This window comes from Amphibalanus amphitrite, unplaced genomic scaffold, assembly GCF_019059575.1.
Source record: "Amphibalanus amphitrite isolate SeventyFive unplaced genomic scaffold, NRLGWU_Aamphi_draft 000111F_arrow, whole genome shotgun sequence".
Classification (NCBI taxonomy): Eukaryota; Metazoa; Arthropoda; class Thecostraca; order Balanomorpha; family Balanidae; genus Amphibalanus; species Amphibalanus amphitrite.
In genome coordinates, this window is record NW_024881606.1 from 263,030 (window position 1) to 276,997 (window position 13,968).

The following is a 13,968-nucleotide window of genomic DNA, read 5'->3' on the forward strand; positions in this document are numbered from 1 at the left end:
CGCCCTTACACCAGCTGACCTCCCGCCCTTACACCAGCTGACCTCCCGTCCTACACCAGCTGACCTCGCGCGCTTACACCAGCTGACCTCCCGTCCTACACCAGCTGACCTCCCGCCCTTATACCAGCTAACCTCCCGTCCCTACACCAGCTGACCTCCCGCCCCTTCACCAGCTGACCTCTCGTCCTTACACCAGCTGACCTCCCGTCCTACACCAGCTGACCTCCCGTCCCTACACCAGCTGACCTCCCGTTCTACACCAGCTGACCTCTCCTTACACCACCTGACCCCCCGTCCCTACACCACCTGACCTCCCGTCCCTACACCAGCTGACCTTCCGCCCCTACACCAGCTTTACGACGAAATATGACGAAAATGAACGGATGAAATAGACTAATATGTTGCTAAAGCGTTCCGATTCGTGGGCATTGTTCTGTGCTCTTTATCCAAAAAGTCAGTGTCAAACAACCATTAAAATTTCAACATGATGTAATGTTCTTGCGAAACCTTACATACCACACGCTTACATACATGTTTGTGCCGGACAGTCAGTTATCATCTGTTAAACATCAGCATGCAAGTACGTAGACACACTCAATGGTAGTCGGTCCTCGGCAACTCATGCCTTAGATACAATCAGCATACCATATCAGCACCACGCCATCTCGCTAATGATATTAGTAGCACCTTTAAATCTTCTCTTTTCTCGCTTGGCACGACTGACTAGTGACTACTATATCATAACAGAGCATTCAAATTTCACATGTCGACAATGCACGCATGTTAGTGCGAGTTAATGATGGTCATGTTCTCTCTCAGACATGACACTATTAGAACAATTAGCACATCATCAATGCCCATTTAGCTGTACAGTTTCAATAAAAACTTTCATAACTATCCAATATTCATATTTCAAACACGACTTCTCTCTACGCATATCGTACAAACCACTTTACACCTATGCCAAAATAGCGCCACGTCGCACATTTGTGATAGTAGCTCAACAACATATCTACACATCATGCGCAATCCACTCCACTTCTCAGGAAATCTCTTATGCTTAAGTACACATTAACAGGGAATGTGGATTCAAGTCCTGCCTCCAGATAGCATCGTTTATCGTTCAGAGTAATCAGAGTGTCGTGGCCGTCGTGAACGGACGTCCGAGAGCATGTATTACCGACCCCAGAGTCGTAGCGAAACGATGGTTGTCGGAGACACAGCCCAAGAGAATATACCCATGCACAGCCGCGTGGCTCCATATCAAACAACTCCAAGCAGCACTGCTTCAATTGTTTTAACCCTATTCCTGGCGGGGGGGGGGGGGGCCTCAGGAGCCCCCCTGAGGTTTTTTGGTTATTTCTCCCAAACGCGTTGAGCTAGGAAGCTCAAATTTTCTGACTTTTCCTAAAAGGCTTCTACGCAACATGTCTGAAAATTTTGAGTTGATCTGACCTCAGGTCAGGTCACCAGAGGCGGTTTGGTGACCCTACCTCAGAAAAGTTTGCAATCACGCCAGAGCTAGAGTTTTTGACCGATCAATTTCTTCTCTTCAGGGTTTAGTTAGAGTACCAGTATGTGCAATTTGTATATCTCGGAATTTTGATATCGGTGACCTAAGGTCAGGTCAATTTCGCGACCTCCCCATTATAAGTCAATGGGGGAAAAATCAACTCCCTGTTTTTACCACTAAAACGGGTCGGAATGGCCCCATATACCATACATGACTTCATATACGATCAACCTTCACTACCTTGAGGTCTGTTTTGCTGTTGGGCAGCTGTGAGGTCATGTGACGTCATCAAAGGTCACCAAAGGTTTTTGGCCAATAACTCCGTACAGGAACAAGATACAGACGCGTGGATGGTCTCATTGTGTTCAGCTCGTGAAGACGCATCGAATGATATACATGATGACCTCGAGGTCACGTGACCTGAGGTCAACCTTTGACCTTGACCTTTCGAGGTCAACATATATATCATTCGATGCGGATTGACGAGAGGATCACGATGATGCCCTTAGTTTGTTCCTATCTTGACTAATTCGAAAGTTATTCGAGAAAAACTCTCTCCATATCTAGTGCCGCCATTTTGACTTTTTCGACCCCTGTGACGTAATCTTTGACCTGACCTGAAAATGACCTTAGTAAAAATTGTAGATCTTGGCCGTGCGTATCCGATGCCGTTTACCGCTTGTCGCTATCTTGCTTCGTTCTCGAGATCTCAGGGGGGGGGGCCGAATCGGCCCCCCCCCGCCAGTTTCTTGTCCCGGCGGAGCCCGCCAGGAATAGGGTTAAGTACCTGAGTGAGACGATTTAGGGACAGCCAAATAGGCTGTAGCTCCTTTTTCAGACAATGGACAACAGACAATGGAAGTTAGTCATGTTGCGACTAAATCAACATTAAGAGTTTCTCAGTCTGCTGAAGCAAGGTACTTATAATCATCTGAATATGCAGATATTTACAAAAAGCTAATTATTGAGAGCGGCGGACAGAGTAGGGAAAATATTGGAAATTCGACTGGCACAGAGTAAACCTGATCTAATGACATAACCAGGCATTTCAGCTCAAAGTCTTCCTGATAATCTTACAATGTTCGCGAAGAGAGGTTTTGAAGTGGTCGGTGTCGCTTCGAAAACAGATTAAAGGAGAACCATTTACTGATGTAAATACCATTTATTGTTGTAAATGGTACGGCGGAGCTGAAGGGAATGGTAACAAAAACTTACTGCGCATAGCTTTCTTCGTCGTTTCTTCATTAGCTTTGTTGAAACGAAATAGTTGGTGCGATTTCAAAAGAACGTTGAACAGAGGGCAATCAAAGCTGTCGCAAACTTTGAGCTCAGTGAGGCATTCATTGTCCTTTCATCACATACAGCTGGTCATTGGACGGCAATAGAGTTAGTCGTCAGAAGATTAGATGTTTGAAATGTAATATATGAAGAAACTTGATTGATAACGCTAGATCAAAAGACTGACTGGACGACTTATATCTCAATGTACAGTGCTTACCGCCAAGTCCTAAGTTTTGTAACGGAAAGGAATGTTTTCATAAAAATCCTATACGTGATAGTCCATTTGCTGCAGACACAATATGACATCAGAACGACATCCCACCACTAAACATTGTAACAGGTTTAGGTACATCAACAACAGCTTAGCATTCATACGCGGCGTAGTTTTCCCCATATACTGAAAACTCCTTCGACATTTCTGAGATATCGAACATCTTTTGAGATTTGACTTCATGGCAGGAACAGGGCACCCATTCAACTATGTACAATTAATCGCAAACACGTACATCTTATCACTGTGATCGACACAAACACGTCAGTTGGAGTCCACTAAAACAAATGGCAAGAAGCTGGAACTTTGAAACCAGTTGCGAGGCTGGCTCACATCTCAGGTTGTTCTCGCGCGTATACAAACTGTATATACAAGGGCAAGCGCGGCTGCCCCAAGGGATCATCAGTATTTCGTTCTACCAGTTCACTTGGAAACTGCACACGGACGCACGTTGTGCAGAAGCAAAATGCGTCGCCATCCCTCTCGCAACTCGAACGCTTCTGACGCACTTTGACGTCACCAGGGCGTCAGCTAGTTCTCCATGACGTCATGAAGACGGTCCGTCGGAAAGTCAACCACCATCGACACCGTCGCAGTTCATTCCGCACACCCAGCTCTGTTGAGGTAGCGCCGCTCATCGCCGAACAAAGGGACGTGTTACAATCATGTGACCGACGTGACACCAGGAGCGGGGCGAAAATAGCACACCCAGCCGCGGATCACAATCGATTGCAATCACGCGGCACGGTTCACGCGTGGCTTCTTCTTTCTCGCCCGCTGCGACGAGAAAAGGCTCCGACGCGGCAAGGAAATTGGCCCGCCGTGCTGTGGGGTTGGCCAGCCGTGAGATGTAGGTTCGTTCCCGCGGTGCCACGACGCGTCCACAGCGAACTGTGCTCGACATTTCCGGACGGAGAGGGACTACGTCACTGACCAGTGACGTCACCAAGTCACGGAACTTCCATAACGAGCCGCCATTCGGGTGTGTTCCATGAGACAGCGCACATTGAAAACCTCTCATGCAGAGTTCGCTGCGGCCGTGCTGCGCGAGACCTGGCTCGGAGAAGCCATAGAGATGATGGAGTGTCCAGTTAGCGGCCGTCGGCGGCGGCGGCGGCGCTCCTCACGGAATGGGCTGGATGTAGTCGTGGCCGGTGGTGGCCGCGTTGGGTCGCAGGTACATGTCCTCGTCAAGTGGGGCTGCAACGTCCCCCAGGCCGAGAGCCACCAGGTCGGCCTCGATTTTGGCCAGCTCCGGGTCGAGCTGAACTTCGGTGTAGGGTACTGCCTCCATGTTTGCGTACCTGCAAAACGTCATACGAAAATAAATCAGTGCTATTCGCCCATTGAATGAGAGATTTTTGATGCTGCTGACCAACTGAGTGATCTAATAATTATAAGGCAGAATTTGTTTAGGTGATTGTTTGTCAATCATCACCCTTAGTTCGCCTTGGTTTCGCGATGAAAATTTCGATTGAACATTCATACAGCAGAATCTGAGGGGTTGGCGAATACACAGGGCAGCATATAGCTGTATCAATCTCAATCACATCACCCCTTACACCGCTTCTTTCATGGCGACACGCATGACCTCTGCCCTCCCCTGCTCAGGTGACATCTGTTCTTCCCTGCCGAGTTGAACTCTGCCCTTCCCTGCCGAGTTGACATCTTCCCTCCCCACCGAGATCACTGACCTGTGACCCTTCATAGTGTCGCGCATGCGCGCCAGTTTCTGGACGATCTCGGAGAAGTTGGTCCGGTCGCGCGGCTCAGAGCGCCAGCATGAGTCCATTACGTCACACACAGCCATTGGACAGCTCTCCGGGGGCACCAGCAGGATATGATGCAGAATCATGCTCACCACCTGTGGTCAGGAAAAACGACACTTTAGTAAGACGAACACAAATGGGTGTCAGGTGAGCACACAATGAAATCTTTTTTTTTACGTTGATTTGAGAGGGACGCTCCAATAAGACATGTTGAAATAGTTTATAGAATATTTAACCCTCGCCCTGGCAAGGGGGGGGGGGTCCAAACCCTAAGGTTTTATGCTAAGTGACTCGCCTCTTTGTTGGTGTGACCGTAGTAGGGCTGCTTGCCGTAGGCGTAGATTTCCCACAGAACCACTCCGTAGCTCCAGATGTCCGACTCCAGTGTGAACTTGCCGTAACTGATGCTTTCCGGTGCCATCCAGCGCACGGGCAGCATGCGAGAGCCTCCAGCCACCTGTCCAAGAACGTGAACTCAAAGTACCGCGCTTTTTGACGTTCATTTTTCATATAGGTGTCATAAATTATGCAAGAGAAGAACTAGACTGCCTACAGTCCATTTGTTCAACATAATTATTTCTATTTAAACTCCGTTTCTTTCATCTTTTTTGATTGTAGATGTTCACAGAATTTGGTACACATGGGTACTCAAACGCTTACGCGTTCGAAATCCATAACAGTTCTAAACGTATCAGATAAATTCATCATCTCATATGTCGCTTTCACACAAGTCTCACCTTGTAGTAGTCGCACGTGTAAATGTCGCGGCTCATGCCAAAGTCGGAGATTTTCACTATCATGTGCTCTCCGACGAGAATGTTGCGGCAGGCGAGGTCGCGGTGCACAAAGTGCTGCGAGGCCAGGTACTCCATTCCTGAGGCCACTTGTTCAGCAAATCCGTGGAGTGTGCTCTGCCGGACACAAGGAGAGAGGTGCAGTTACAGCTCTGCCACAGCATGGCATCTCAACTGCACGGGCGACACGGCATACAGCGCGCATCGGTGATCGGGACTACCGAGTTTGTTTATTCAGTATATTGCCAACGGGATACGGCCTCCCACTAATAGGCAAAGTCATCCGTTTAAAACAACAGTTATCCGTAAAAAAAAAACAGTGACGTTTGCTGAGTCTAACACAGCAAAAATTATGTGCCGATGCGACGCAGGGAAACCAAGAAACTAGTAGGATTTTCTTGAAATGGTTTCTGATAGAGTTTTGATTTAGCTCTGATATTGTTTCGTTGCTCACAGATCAAAGTAACGTTTGCATCAAAGTGAGGTATGACAAAATTGTGTTTTGCGACTTTCTCTTAAACTTAATTAAATCGGTACGAGAAAACCGGTGTAATTCCAAGAGTTTGCTTTCAGGAGCAGGTCTACCTGTTCGATTGTATTCATGAAACTCATCAGTCTGATGTCGGTCGAGCCGCCCCAAATAGCTTAGGTCGGAGCGTCTGATCGCTAATCGCCGTTTTCACGACGGCCATCTGGTACACATCTGGTGCACATTTGGTGCAGATTAGGTGCAGATTTGGTCAAATCAGGTTCCGTGTGTCTCTTACTAGCTATCAGATAGGGTTGCACTAACTGCTTATATGCCTGCTTTGTCATATTATCAGAGAGTATCATCGATGAAAACACTGAAATAAATTCATAAAATGCATATATTTGCTGTAAAAGAGATTAGGTGCAGATTTGGTCAAATTAGGTACACTCGCCGGATAGCCCGTCGTGAAAACGGCGAATATCACCCGGTGACGACGCTGGCCCGGCTCGAGCTGCATGGCTGCTCGCCAGTCGCTGTTTGTTCTTGACTCGATGGACTGTTTCATCGGTATAACGGGGGCCAATTGTTACAGTTCATACGATATTGCTGAATGGGGATAATATGTGACTTGTGATTTGAGCTTCCCGGCCTTAAGTGGCAAATGTCTGCATGAACGACAGAACACAAAAGAATTACCTGTTCATCGTAACGCAGCTACAGAAGACGCTTTTGAAGGTGAGCTCCCATCAATGCTGGACGTCATACTGTGTTTCGATGATAATACGCTTTGACGTGGCTCTGGTCGATCAATAAGCGAACAGATCCTACTGAACACTTTAAGTTCTTGAAGTCACAGCTTTGCCTCGACAAATGTCCCCAGATGAGGCAACTGAAAACAGTGGTGTCTGTTTGATCACCAGTAGCCTGTCGTCCGTGCTTCTCCACTGATGTTCAGTGAAGAGGACAAATTGTGCGGTACACAAATCATACGCTTGTCGTATTTTCGTGCCTCATTGGGCGCTGAAGGTCAAGGCAATCAATCGTTCTTTTTACGGCTCATCCACTCACTGCCCTCAGGCCTGCCAGTCTAATTGTTTTTCGTCTCACGCTCAGGGAGTTGTGATCAGGAAATTATTTCTTTTTGAATGTTACGGCGAGAAGAAACCGAATTAATTGTCTGTTTATTATCCCTGTACCGGTAATGTTTGGATGTGTCAGTTAAATCAGTTCACCATTGGGCTACTCTGTGAACTGTCCTGTGACTGTCGACTTACCACGTCGAGCGCACTGCCCTGAGGACTGCCCTGGACATTTAGGGCGATACTCGCCTAGACACTGTCGAGTGTCAAGTTGCCATGTCGAGCTCTTTGCCCTGAGGAATGTCGACTTACCATGTCCAGCGCGCTGCCCTGAGGACTGCCCCACTTGGGCGCGTTCTTTCTGAGCAGCTCAGCCAGATCTCCGTAAGCCATGTACTCAAACACCATCCAAGGCGTGACGCCCGTTTCTGAAACCGGAAACGGAATCAGGATGACAGATATAACATTGTAAGTGTTCCTTGTTCAATACGTTGATCTCAGGGTAGCTAAATTAGTTTCGGGAGAGTCCCACGACTACATTGCAATTGTTCTCATCACAAGGTGTAAATTCATCAGTTAAGGGGTAATTTCCGCCGAGTGATATCGGCCTCTCGAAGGAGCCATTCAGCGGCTGGAATTGCAGGAGTAACAAGAAACATTATCCTGAATCTAAGCCAGAGGAAGTCATTATGATCAGCAAAACAATATGCTTATCTAATCTAAACTATGCATGACGTTTCGAGAAATTACGATCTAATATTTCATTGCTAAGGGCTGGGGAATGAAAGCCTTCAGAGATTACCAACGTGAAATATAGTCAGCCTTTAGAGAATACACAACACATAGAAGGCATGACCTCCCACAGGATTTTGAAATTTGTCCAGAACTTCACAAACAAGATTTGTTTACTGAATTATGATGTACTGTTCTTATACATAGGTACTCGTAGTTGGGGGGGGGGGGGTAAATGGCGTCTACTTGAAAAGATACAATTAACATTTTACACAATACAACTATCACGGGATCAAACAGAAAAAAGAACATCTATATTAACTGCAAAAATGCGTGTACTTGCCCGAGCACTGAACATTGGTCAATGCACTAGCAGCCTAAGTCCATGACTAAATGCGCATCAATGCGAACGCTTATTTAAAGAGGCCATTTATATCAACCGCTTATTTGATTTATGAACAATCAAGGTCGACTCCGAAGTCCAACGTCAACATTAGAGAAAGCCCCTGAGGTGGTTCTTAGGATCTCAAATCCAATTTATGGCACCCTTTGTTTGCGTGTGGCATAAATATTCCTCACCCACTGTATGGTCGACAGCTGATCGACACAAGATCTATGTTTTGAATTATCATGCTGCTTTTGACGCCTATCTGTCTTTTTTCCAGCTCGCACACTCAGTTACCCCTACATTACTTTAATGTATAAAGCTTTTACGTAAGATGAGAGACGAATAGGGAAGGAGATAAAGTGGCAAGAGAGAGAGAGAGAGAGAGAGAGAGAGAGAGAGAGAGAGAGAGAGAGAGAGAGAGAGAGAGAGAGAGAGAGAGAGAGAGAGAGAGAGAGAGAGAGAGAGAGAGAGAGAGAGAGAGAGAGAGAGAGAGAGAGAGAGAGAGAGAGAGAGTGAAAGAAAGAAAGAGAGAAAGAGAGAGTGAAAGAAAGAGAGAAAGAAAGAGAGAAAGAGAGAGAGTGAAAGAAAGAAAGAAAGAAAAAGGAAAGAAGGAAAGGGAGAGAGAGAGAGAGAGAGAGAGAGAGAGAGAGAGAGAGAGAGAAGCGCAAGCAGGCGCCGTTGCATGGCTATCGGTTGCAAGACTGCCCACTGCCCAGTGCCCGTGTTCCTTTGCGCCTCTGCCCCCGTTCTCACCTTGCACCAGCACGCCCAACAGGCTGACGATGTTGCCGTGCTGACAGCTGGCCATGATTTCGACCTCCCTGATGAAGTCCTCCTGCAGCTCGACGTTGGCCGTCTCCTTTAGCAACTTCACCGCCACGTTCACCGGCTCGCCGTCCGCGGGACGGTACACGCCTGGCCAGAGGCCGAACGGAGGGTCAGAACAGGGGACGCTGCACGGACGGAAAACTAGACGGGGCCGAAATCAGTTGGGAGTGACCCTTTATTATGGCAGAAACATCGGCGGGTTCTAGTGTCGGTAAACAATTCTTTTGGAAAACTATGACGCTACAAGAGCAACACTTAACAACATGAAGTTATGGAACAAGGTTTTCTTTTCTAAACGAATGAATATTGCGATATTTGATGAATATTGTAATGTTTCATAGTTATAAAGTATGTATATTATTGCACAATTTCTGTTTCGTCAAAGCAACAGCAGATACCAATTCGGCCTGTCAGGTACGCAAATGATCAAATTCATACGAGGAAAGTCTTTCAGTATCTGACTTGACACCATAATATGTGAAAACCCTCGCCTGGCATTCAAATTATGCGTAATGAATTTACTTAAATTATGCATTCAAAGTTCGAAAATATCTTTGTTCATCAAGCGACTCTCTCAACGTTTCTGTTTAATGCCTGGTTATTCTGTGGACATCGGCGTGGAACTGATGAAATCCTGATTCCATGGAACAAATGACCATTGATAATTCACCACTGTGTCGCCCTGTGCGCTCGTCGGGCTGCGACAGCAGAATTAGGGCCTCGGAAAGTTACGGGGAAATATGTCGGGCGCTGTTCGACATTGGCAGCAGCCGTGCGAACCTCGCCACGAATAGTTTGAATGAGTGTTATTGGAGCCGAACGTGCTTCGTATCGCAAGACGACGGATGACTGAATTTCCAGACCGAGTTAGTGATTTTAAAACGAGGATCTCTTCGTTTTATCTTTTATGAACACAATCAAGTTGTGAGCCCCCTAGAAACAAGAGACGAAACAAGAGACCAAACCTGTTCAGCTGACACAATGATAGCAGAAATCACGACCGAACACGATACACAGCGGACCGATATGGATTTTTGCAGGCATGCCGTCCAGCAAAACTAACTACGGATTTTATACAACTGTGAGATTTAGATCATCCAAATGAAACACTGAAATAATAGATCGTACTGAAATAACCGAGGGGATGTATTCAATAGCTTACAACACTATTCATTAGAATTGAACCTTTTCTATTGAAACACAAACTTAACTTCTTAAACATTGTAGCAAAAGCTGCCTGGGATCTATAAGTGATTCAATAAGGCAACGTGTGTAAAGTGTGGATATCTGTGGACGGCAGAAGTCAGGCCAGAGGCCAGTTTTACCAACAGAAAAATGGGCGCATGCCGGATTTTTTTTGCCTAAAGACCGCTTCACATACGGAGCATAAACGGTAAAGCCCTATCCGCTTACGTACCCATCGCGTTTACCGCACACGGTAAAGCGGTCTTAAGGGGAAAAAAATCCGGAAGGCGGCTATTTTTCTGTTGGTAAAACTGGCCTCAGTTCAAGAGATGCGCCGCCGCGGCGTGTCGGCCGTTGGTATGGTGTCCCGCAGTGCTCCGGTGTGTTGCGGAACAGCCTACCACGCCAGGTAACCGAAACCGCAGCCGTCTTGGGCGAGTCAGGTAACCGCCCTGGCCGAGCGTGAGTGAGTGAGTGAGTGAGTGAGTGAGTGAGTGAGTGGGTGGGTGGGTGGGTGGGTAGCTGAGTGAGTGAGTGAGGAGTTCTGAATCCGCGGGAATGCTTGATCGTGTTGTTTGTGTTGCATAGTTTGAACAGTGTGGTTGAATTGAAGCATCAATCGCTGATTTGCTCCTACTGCTTTTTGCTGATTGGCCCCGTCAATGCTTCCCAATGCGGTACATTTACCATATGCCAATCGAATAGCAAATCAGAGAAAATCACATGCCACATACAAATAAACTAATATTTTCGCCGTCAGCCTCCCTCTTTAGCATAACTGCAATGACAAAGCATACCCAACTGAACAAGAAATAAAAGTAATATAACCAGAATTAAGTTTTCTGGGGCACTCTCGAAAAGCGGAAGTCCTCATCAACCTCAGACTGTCCCAAGAGAGTGTTTCACGGATTTCGGTAATTCGGCGAGCGTCGTGTCGCGTTGTGGAGCAGAGCCCCTCGACTCTCAACGCAATGTCCTGGCGAGACTCTCAATTCTGGAATTAGCATGGACACTTGTGGCGAAACCAATTCCAGCCACCGGAGCACACTCATACGTTCAACCCACATTTAAATATTCCAACTAACTAGTACCCGACCGCCACCACTTGTACCCACCTTTGTAGACCTTTCCGAACTGTCCCTGGCCGATCTCCGACATGTTGGCGATCTGCTCTTTGAGGATGTGCGCGACCTTCATGGTGGCCAGAGGCGAGGTGGAAGGCGACTCGTGGTAGTAATTGGGGTTCGAGTGCACCCGGTCGTCCAGATCGATGTTTTCGGTGATGGTGATCGGCATGGTCTGCGGAAAACACACGGCGTCAGCTTATTGCAATAGGAGTTGGTCGTGAGCGTGCAGAGGCACTCGTTACCTAAGCATTGACAATATTATTACAGGACGTCGGAGTTCAATAATGACGGTAACTGTGTCTACACCACACCAAACTGGGAGTGGCTGGTACGGTAGAGCCAACATTCAAAATATCTCAAGTTAAGGTTCGTAGGTTACGTGGGTCCGATTAAGCGCGCATTAGGGAAATCGTCTGATCAAGCTAAACAAAAAATATAACAAGATAAATCAAATCAAATCAATAAAATGAATAGATCATTGAAGATTTATCTGCAAGTTACAGTACTGCGTAAAACGATGGACAAAATGATTTATTTTTATCAGGCTTGCAACATCGAGACTAATGATTTAGTTGTCAGGATTGCACCATCGAGACTAATCATTATATAATTGACGTCTTACTCTTCAAAATTCCTTTCAAACACCCCATACGGCGCCATTGTAATTCCCAAGCAAGAAAAAGAAGACATAAGGAAATGCTACAAATATTAACGGATTTAATGTTTGAGCCAACCGTCCGCCGTAGCAGCACTCACCAGTTTGGTTTCGTCGAGTTTGCGTTTGGCCGCTCTGGAGCCGGCCTTTTTGACACACCGGCGTCTCCAGCAGACGGCTATGATGAGCAGAACCAGCAAGGCGCTGACGATGCTCGGAACCAGCACCAGCACCCACGGCGGCGTGCCGGCGGTCGACAGCGCCTGCAGGCGGGTCACGGGAGGTCAGAGGACGAGTTACAGACCGGGCCACAGGAGGTCAGGGGGTTACAGAAAGGGTCAGAAGGCGGGTCACAGGACGGATTACAGACGGGTCACAGGAGGTCAGGGGGGTTACAGAAAGGGTTACAGGACGGGTCACAAGAGGTCAGGGCAGGGTGGGACGGGTCAGTTGGCGGTACAGGACATTAATCCGGAATTCAGGACAGCCGTTACCTCGGGGATTAGCTTCAAAAGATCATGTGATTGACTGTTTGCCTCATATTAGTTCGTTGTATTTTTTCGTATTCACTAGTAGGAGCCAAAAATAGATGATTATCTGCAATAGATATCTAGTCACAGAACTTGAAAACTTGCAGTAAACTATTTATGTTCGTGTTTGTACAATTGTTCGCATTACACATGCTGACATAAAATATTTATCACAACGTTTATCCCATACCACAACAAAATGTTTCTAAGCACAACTATCCAAACATTTTGCAGTCAATTTCACACGACCAAAGTCAATGAGCAGGAGTACGTGTACATTTAACCGCGAAAAGATCACAAAAAAACTACGTTAACTTATTCTATTCCCTTCCAAAAACACAGAAAATGTTGGGTTCAGATTAAGAGCGAATGCAGTAAGAAAATACACTAGAAACGATATTTCAACATTGAATGCCATAGACGTCGTGAAACTTGCATGCTTTCATTACAAAACAAATTGCGTTGTGGAGATATCATCTTGTTGACATATATTTTTAACAAAATGCCACTGTAGAGCGCTAACCGACTATCAAGCCTATGAAGCATGTCGTCAAAAAAGCTTGACTAGCTGAACTGGATGCAAAATACTCTCTCAGACTCCTGAAACGCGGCTCAGATCCAGTTCAAATCCAGCTCAGTGAAAATGTCTCAATAGACGTGCTTAAATGGATATTTGCAAGAGGCCCAGATAATCGGTAAGGTATATGGGCCACTGACAGCCACTGACAGGACGAAGTTCTGAGAAAACTGAAAAGTCGCCACTCAATATCTGCTGTATACTCGCAGCTGTAGTTGAGCGCTTTATCGCAGCGAGCCGATTCGATTCCCGAACTCCTCATTTGGATGCAGTATAAATTCCATTCCGACTGAGCATGCTGCAGAGGTGTAATCCACTCTCACTTCATCGGCAGCGGCCGGTTGCGGCTATCGTCTACGCATACTCCATTGTTACTATGAACTCGTATCTGCCTAAAAAATACCCACCGAGGACAAACCGTTTCTTCGGCGATTTATGATCTGAGAAAGCTCATTGTCTCATTGTAGTTGGGGAAGGCCACTACGATGACGCGCGCGTCACCGGCACCGACATGGATAATATTCTAACCGTCGGGAATCGTCTCTCCCTCACACACAGTCTGTACATCCTGCAGTACCGTGAGGGCAGTGCCACGAAGCGGGACAGAGGAGGTGACGCGTACAGCCGCTCCGGGCCGGGGCTTGCCGCTGGCGCCCGGGTGCAGTCGGCACTGCGTCGTCTCGGCGCCACGGATCCAGTGGGTGCAGTCCTGTCACCGGAGACTGAGAGCGGCACACCAGAGCAGGCTCGGTGATGAAGTCTCCACG

At 47.0% G+C, this 13,968-nt stretch overlaps 1 protein-coding gene across 1 annotated transcript in view; it reads right to left on the reverse strand.

Moving 5' to 3' along the window:
- Window positions 1–471: 471 nt before the first annotated feature.
- The window catches only part of LOC122381012 (muscle, skeletal receptor tyrosine-protein kinase-like), a 45,796-nt gene continuing 32,299 nt past the window's right edge, over window positions 472–13,968 (reverse strand). The window contains exons 6-13 of the mRNA XM_043364687.1: window positions 12,196–12,357; window positions 11,428–11,611; window positions 9,053–9,214; window positions 7,492–7,607; window positions 5,572–5,745; window positions 5,130–5,291; window positions 4,760–4,929; window positions 472–4,369 (exon numbers count right to left, since the gene is read on the reverse strand). Coding sequence (XP_043220622.1) covers window positions 4,189–4,369; window positions 4,760–4,929; window positions 5,130–5,291; window positions 5,572–5,745; window positions 7,492–7,607; window positions 9,053–9,214; window positions 11,428–11,611; window positions 12,196–12,357 — 1,311 coding nt within the window. The 3' untranslated portion in view covers window positions 472–4,188. The remainder of the gene's footprint in view (window positions 4,370–4,759; window positions 4,930–5,129; window positions 5,292–5,571; window positions 5,746–7,491; window positions 7,608–9,052; window positions 9,215–11,427; window positions 11,612–12,195; window positions 12,358–13,968) is intronic.